The following is an 8128-nucleotide window of genomic DNA, read 5'->3' on the forward strand; positions in this document are numbered from 1 at the left end:
GAGCCCTGCAGCTGTTAAAACTCTTGCGACACATCTCTTGCAACACCTGTAGCCATATCCCCCCAAAAATCCAACTAAAATAATTTAACTAGTTTCATATCTGGGGTTGTATAACACAAATGTTTTTAGGTACAGCAAAAGAACCCCCCCCCCCCCCCCACATTAAAAAAACAGCATATGAATTATAGTTTACAATGTATGCAATGCCACACTCATTTAAGAATATTTCTTACCCAATTTGGTGAAGAGCAGAATCACTGACAGCAGACGCGGAGACAGATGTCGGAAGACGGAGCTGAACTCTTGGCCTCCGGTCAGAGTAACACCTCCGGACAAAGGGTTGAGGGTTTGCGGCACTCGTCGCAAGTCTTCTGTGCTGGTCCCCATACTGGTAACTAGAGAGACTGTGCTTCAGGACAGGACTTGAAACCTTATTAGAAGCGCTTTCCAAAGTACCTGTGTTTGGTGGAGATGGGGGTTTGGTTTCAAATAATGAAGTAGATGATGGGCAAAATATGGATTGTGCATTGCCAATCATTTTTGAGGAAGCCTGTGGTTCATCAGTACAGCGTCGTAATCCCTTGTGTGTAAAGGATGGCGAAACTGGGGGAGAAGGTGTAAATGGAGAAGGGGATCTAGGTTCAATACGGTTGCCTGGGGGGCTTGGTAGCCTGCGCTGATTTGGTGGACTTTGTTGTCTTTGCACTTGCGGTGGGCTCGGCAGCCTGCGTTGGCTTGGTGGACTTTGTTGTCTCCGAATTTGAGGAGGACTTGGCAACTTTCGTTGCGATGGGGGGCTGGGTACCTTCCTTTGAACAGGAGGACTCGATTGTCTTGGAGTGCTTGTAGGGCTGATGTTTTTCTGCACCGGTGGAGGCCTGGGTACATGAGAATAAGCTTTATTTGTCACCTTATTGGCTGGTGGGCTTGTTAGTTTTCTCTCTGTTGGTGGAGATGAAGCTGTGGGTCTTGTTGGAGAAGTTCTTCTAAGCGTCACTGGAATCTTCTCATTTTTCTGTAAAGTTGAAGAACTTTGCTTTGGCTTAGGTATGGAGGCAGGTAAACATGGTATGGCAGTATCTCCATCGGGGGTCAACCTCACCATTTCGCCATCCCCGTGATTCTGCAAATGGATTATTTTATGTGACTGTTTGTACAAATGAGCGGCCTGTTCTATTTCATGCTTTCTCTGAATATCCATGCCTAATTGTTTGTCCACATGCTGCTGCCCAGACTCCAAAGAGTATTTTTGAAGTTCAGTAGTTGGCTCTTTTTTCCTATTAGGGTTGTCTGCTGATGTGTATGTACCAGTAGCCTTTCTATTGGGTAACAAGTTTTTTATATTTATTGATGTTTTTATTTTTTGAGACATAGATGTCATATTCATGGGGCAAGTTAAGTTGATATTTTTCTCATGTTCATTCTTTGGGAGTAAGTTGTAGGAATCATCCATAAGTATCTCGAGAGGAGGAGGAGGCAGGTTCTCAAGGTCTTCAGCCATAGATTCAGCTGTGTCAGTACTGATATCATTTTGAGACATTAAAGCTTGGAAGGAAGGCATACTTGAACTTGGATATTCCTCTTCTGTTGATAATATATGACTTTTGTTGTCTAACGGTCGTAACTCTTTACAGGCAGGAATAGAGGGGGGAAGGACAGGAACTCCAAATTTCCTAACACATCTAAGTGGTCCCAAAGTTTTTACGCTTGTTATTTTTATGGCGTCATCCGCCGGACTAAATGTTTGAATAAGTTTCCGAACAGACTTCTGAGGAGAAACATTTATACTTTCCAGTTTTCGTTCTACCGAAGTAGTATTAACTTCACTCTTGGCATCTTGTTTCCGGACAGATGTTGTTCCTGTCATCTTATTGTTTTGGGTGCTGTTAGAATCCTTGGCAGTAGCAATCTTCCTCACGGTAACTTTTTCCTGGCTAGGCAAAATGTTGAAACTTTTATCAAGACAAGCTTTCAGTTTTTGAGTTGATGTTGTACTACTCGAGCTAAAGGTAGCAGTATGTGAGAATGACTTGACATTGGGGTTTTCCGGCGTTACTTTCTTTTTAGTTCCATTTGATGAGTACAACTGTTCTAGCTTCTTGTTAAGTTCCTTTTGAGTCCTCTGAAGTTCTAACAAAGTTGGGTCCTCACCCTGGCTTCTGAGTGATTCAGCAGATCTAGATCTCCTGTGCCTAGAAGATTTTCTGTTGCTGCCATCTGCTGTACTAGGTCTCACTACTTCTGAATTCACTTCCCTGGTCCAAACATTAGTGCTGGATTCACCAGGGATGAACTTGATTTTTTCACTGATAGCTTCTTTCATTTTCAAAGTCATTTCCTCATTTTCTGGGTTTTCCAACCGCTTGCATGACACTTTATATGCGCATGTGCCTGCTGGAGATGTGAGAGGCCTTTGAGGTATTGTGATTTGACTTTGTATACTTTTGTCATCTTCACTTTCATCACTGCACTCATTGCTGCTAGTTGATTCTTCCGATTCCTGATCATGGCTGCCATCTTGTTCTAGAGTTGTAGTGGAGGCCAGTGAGCTCGTTGAAAGACTGCTGGGCAAGCTGGTTTGTTTAGACACTCTTGGATGGTTCACTTGTGCCTGAGATGACAGATCAATGCTTTCTTTTTGGTCAGAGCGACTTTTCAAGTGTGCAGCAGGGTCAGGTATCTTGTTGTCATTGATTGATAATTGCAGTGGTGCAATTCCTTCACTTTTCTGCATACATACTTGTACTGATGAGTCGATGCTTACCTGCCTTCCCATATTATCATGGGATCTGTATCCTCTGACAGATTCACTATCACCCCCAATTCCACTATCCTCTGAGTAAAGTGTTGCATCATTGGGCTGGGGCGGTGGCGAACCAGCTGCTAACTCTTCCATCGATTTGATCATCTTCAGCAGGCGCTCATCCTGGTATTCCTTCATTTTCAGCTTTTCCTGAAACTTGTCAGCAGCCGACTGTAAGAAACGGCAGGTCTCCTGCAAGGCGTTTGTGGTCAGAGAAGATACAGTGCAGTTTAAGGATTGCATTTTGTCAACAGTGTACTGTAATAGCTGTTGCAACAGATCTGGTTGATCGGCAGGATCTCCTTTTCCAGGAGGCCAGGTAAGGTTGCCCCCCACAGATTTCAGAAGTTTTTCACCATCCCCTACAATTTCTCCCAAACATTGATCGATCTCATCAAATCTCAAGGCCATGAAGCTAATCATCTGTTGCATGATAAGATGTGTCTGGGTTGCCTGGTTTGCCATAGAAATGACGGCTTCATATTTTGACAGATTAGGGTTCAGGAAGGCATAGGCATCCTGGTGGGCCTTGACAAGCTGTTCCGGGAAGTCAACTTTCTTTTGAATGTCACAAGAGGCAGTTTGGTTTGGTTTTGCACGTCGCCCGTGTTTCAGCCTCTGGGATTTGGATTTCCTACTTCTCCTCGGATTGCCCTCTTGTTGTACAGTGACGGGCAGCTCTTGCTCTGAACCAGTTGAGCTGTGTTTCCTTACATTCCTCCTCTTCTGGTACGATAAGTTAACCATTGCTTCATCAGCAGTCCCATGATTTTCATAGTTCTCTTGTTCCTCTGAAACAGACCCTTTTCTAGAGAGTCCATCAGAAAGGCCTTTCTGCAAATGGCTAGTTTGGTGGTGACTTTCTTGTACGTTATCTTTCTGCCTGATTTCTTCATTTTGGATATAACAGTCTGGGCTTTTATTACCCGGTAAAGGGATTGTAATTCCATTGTTATCGTGATTAGGTGGAAGGATGGCTTTGTTTTTCTGTAAAGGTTTAGTTGCATTCTTTGCAATGATTTGAATGATCCCATTATGAGACGGGGTGCAGCCCATCCTACGACTCTATACAGTACGTATACGTTTAACAAACAAATAAGTAGTCCTTACATTTTGGCTTGTTCCAGGAATCAGACGCCTCCAGGTAATATTCCATTATCTCATTGGTAAAATACAGAATAAATTGCGATGCAAGATGGTTCTCGGCAGCTGCAAACTAGCAAAACAACTCTGTGGGATATAGATAGAAGTCTCACAGTGCTTCTCCCGTCCATTGACAGATGTCAAGTGCAAATAGGATTTAGAGCTTACTAGATTAACCATACTTTATCCGATGAACAGTAACATTTTATTGGAAGAAACAACCTGACGCAGTGTTCTAGCATTCCAGCACTTTTATTTAAGGCAGTAAACCAAAGTATGTTACTGGAAATTCTGAAATATTCCCAATAATGGCTTTTACCCCCAACAAAAATGCAATTCATTTAAAACTAAGCCTCAATTAAGGAATGGACACATATAGAACGAGGCACATTTATTCAATCAACGCAAAACATTACCTTAAATAAATGCAATGTTTACCAATGAATTACAGCGTTTATATTTCAACTTGATCCAAAAAGAGGTGATATTAAAATATAGCTAAATGAAATAGGACTGTGTATTGATGAACAATAAAAACAGATTAAAGGGACAGCGTGGCATTTTCAAAACAATGTATACTGTGTCTGGGAGATGCCTAATTCCAATCCACAGTCATTCCGAACTTGTACCGAACTAAGAAAAGTTTGTGGCCCGAGGAGTCTGAGAGTTTGTGCTACAGAAGGACAACATTGTGAGCCTATCCAGGTGAACACAACACAGCTTAAGGTGCATACACACGGAGAGATTTTGTCTATGAGAGATTTTGACTGAGCGTTTTCCCTTGAACTGGCCGTAGATTTTGACTAACTTTACCAGCGATTTTGGCTATGGGCGTGACCATGAAATAGAACAGTGGTTCTCAACCTCAACACTTAAGTATTCCCAACAGGTCATGTGATTAGGATTTCTGTCTGCTGAAGCTGCTGGGATAATTATTGATCCAGCAAAACAGATTACCTCACCTGTGCCTGATTACAGTCATCCACAAAACATGACCTGTTGGTGGTACGTGAAGACTGCGGTTGAGAACTCTTGATGTGATTATGTCTAGGCTATAAATGGTAATTTCTAGAATATTTGTGATCATGGCTTGTATGTATTTGGTGTACATGGTAATTTCTAGAAGATATGTTATCACGTCTAGAATGTATATGGTAATTTCAAAGATGTATTAAGTCTTTGTAGGATATGGCTGATTTGGTGAAAGTTATATGCTGTATAGCAGTTCCCAAATTGGGGCTCAAATGTATAATTAAGCCTTAAAAAGTGATATTGTGGAGACAGATAAAGAGTGATAACTGACCAGCCAATCAGCTCCTGTCATTTTTCAAACACATCCTGTCACATGGCAGTTAGGAAGCTGATTGGCTTGTACTTTATCACTTATCAGTCTCCACTTTATTACTTGTTAAGGCTTAATATGTTTGGGCATAGGTTCTCAAGGCCCCCTAACAGTCCAAGTTTTAAGGATATCCATACTTGAGCACAGATGGTTAAATCAAATTGACTGAGGTACAAATTAAACCACCAAGTATGGATATCCTTAAAACCTGGCCTGTTAGGGTGCCTTGAGGACCATGCTTTGGAAACAATGATGTATATGATAAAGTCTGGGATATCTCTGGTATATACAATAATTTTTAGGATCTTGGATGTATTTGCTGTGTATTATAATGTATACGATGTATGTGGAATATATAATAATTGCCAGGATATAGATGATTATGTCTGGGATCTATTTGTTGTGTATGGTAATCTCTAGGATGTGTATAATCATTACTAGAATGTATGTGTGGTATGTATACCATACTATCCCTTTAAATCGTAACACTAATGAATTACACAGGTTCTGTGGCTGGCTGACTGCAAGCCTACATACCATCTGGTTTTATTCAGCCAGAGAACCTGTGTAATCCATGAGCGTCCTGGTTTAAAGAGATAGTATGGTAAACCTATATGTATGGTAATTTACAGAATTTCTAAAATGAAGAGGAATTTTGTGTCATATATATGGTAATTTCCATGATCTATATAACAAAGTGCATGATGCATTTATATATGGTGATTTCTAGAATATATATATATTATAAAGTCTAGGATAGGGAGGCCAAACCCGGGCCTTTTTTTCAATCTCTGGTATCTGAATTGAAAAACGATCAATCCCGGGATACCCAGGATTGGGTTGAAGATTTTAAAAAGGAAATTTATGGTAAGAATTTATCTTTGTTAAATCTCTTTCTGCAAGGTACACTGGATTCCACAGGGAATTACATTGGGGGTGTAGAGTTGGATCTTGATCCGAGGCACCAACAGGCTAAAAGCTTTGACTGTTACCAGGATGCATAGCGCCGCCTCCTCTATATCCCCGCCTCCACTCACTGGAGCTCAGTTTTGTTAACCAGTCCAATGCAGTAGCAGGTAAGAGAGACGACAACAGTTAGTAGCCACAAGAAGCCGCAATAGTGGGTCTATGCACAGCTCCTGCAAGAGTGTAAATAGACTTCAAGCAACCTTCCACACGCTTATCCGTCGGTTCCTTCAGAGAGGTGACGGTAGTGACAGGCAGAGCAGAGGACACCACCAGACGCGCGGCCCGTGAGTCCACCGGCGGCGGTGTTTCTCAATTTTTACTTAACTCTGCAGCGAGGGGATAACAAGCTAGCATCTTCTTAGACAGGGAGAATTTCTTTCCTGGATACTCCCAGGATTCCTGACGTATGTCAACCAAATGGTCAGAATGGGGTAAAACTAATTTAGTAACCTTCTGATGCTTGAATTTATCAGGTTTCTTAAAGGTATCTGGAGGTTCTGCTTCATCATCAATTTGAAGAATCAGTCTGATAGCCTCTAAGAGGTCAGGAACATCCACCTGTGTAATGGATTCCCCATCAGAAGCGTATGCATCAGTGTCTGAGGGGTCAGTATATGCGCCATCTTCATCGGATGAAGTATCCGAAACGTGTGGATTGTGAGGAAGGAATGGCCCGCTTAGATGACCCCTTGGTCTTAGGCGGGTGAGGATTAGGTTTTTGTTTTGCCAAAGACTGATTTAATTGCTGTAACTGAGTGGACAGATTATCTGCCCATGGTGGATTAACCGCAGGGACAATATGTGGCTGTAATGGCACAGGAGGTCCCACAGGGGGCGCAAGTCTAGTTACTAGCGTAGTCAGTAAATTAGAAAAGGCAGCCCAAGGTGGGTCTTGGTGTGCCCCCGGTGCTGCAGACTGACTGAGGGGTATAGAACCCCCGGTACCTGGAACCTCAGCTGCAATGTTTTCCTCCAAGCAATCCGTGGCGTCAGTACTGCATGGTGCAGGATCAGCCATGGATCTACCACCTTGTTTAGCAGACATTATTTGTAAGCGTAACCTTAGGGCGTAATAGTACAAAAAAAGCAGACAAAATACCTGACAAAAATCCCCTGTATAGTGTGACTGCAAAGCAGAGCACAAACAGAGAATTTAAGAGGTATATGGTGACTGAAACACACAGAGAAAAATACCAAAGTAGTATATCCTGTGAGACACTATATCATATGAGAACCCTGACGCACTTAGCCCCCTTCAGAGTACGGAATATAGGGATAGCAATATGTGTGAGATACCCGGAACAGAGACCACACAGCAGCTATTGGCACACACAGTCACATGTACAATGCAGAAATTATTACAAACAATAAAACTGCACTGGACTAGCAATACTAAGTAACTGGACTACTAAGTAAAGCTATGTATATATACAGATATAACAATGCACAGTAAAGACTGGATGTATATCACAGGGTACATGTACTAAATAACCCTGAAGTTATGCACTTGTTCTTAACTAACACTGTCTAAATGACATATAGAATACTTAAGTGTCCTGTAAATGCACAGCGCTGATGATGCAGGCGGCTTTACAGAGGAGACATTGCCCAGCAGTCCCAGAATCAGCTCAGCATGTGTGTAATGGCGCCCAAACGCTTACAGGGAGTGAGGGCGAGAGAGATATGCAGCTCCAGGCCAGGGGGAGGGGCTACAGGTCAGAGCCTTATCCCCTTGCTGGACTTCCCCACCGGGTACTGCGGGGCCTACTCTACTGTGTGGCGTAAAGTGTATAAGGGGCACTACTGTGTGGCGTAATGTGTATAAGGGGCTCTTCTGTGTTGCGTAAATTGTATAAGGGGTACTATTGTGT

The 8128-nt window shown here is 42.5% G+C and overlaps 1 protein-coding gene across 1 annotated transcript; it reads right to left on the reverse strand.

Moving 5' to 3' along the window:
- Positions 1–229: 229 nt before the first annotated feature.
- On the reverse strand, positions 230–4027 carry PCARE (photoreceptor cilium actin regulator). Its single transcript, XM_063919417.1, has one exon. It carries the CDS (start codon positions 3857–3859, stop codon positions 230–232), a length of 3630 nt encoding a protein of 1209 aa, XP_063775487.1. The 5' UTR covers positions 3860–4027.
- Positions 4028–8128: the final 4101 nt, after the last annotated feature.

The sequence above is a fragment of the Pseudophryne corroboree genome, chromosome 4 (genome assembly GCF_028390025.1).
Source record: "Pseudophryne corroboree isolate aPseCor3 chromosome 4, aPseCor3.hap2, whole genome shotgun sequence".
In the NCBI taxonomy this organism is placed as follows: domain Eukaryota; kingdom Metazoa; phylum Chordata; class Amphibia; order Anura; family Myobatrachidae; genus Pseudophryne; species Pseudophryne corroboree.

Bases quoted from the DNA above. Each gene is read 5' to 3' on its own strand.
- PCARE (XM_063919417.1), bottom strand. From the start codon at position 3,859: ATGGGCTGCACCCCGTCTCATAATGGGATCATTCAAATCATTGCAAAG.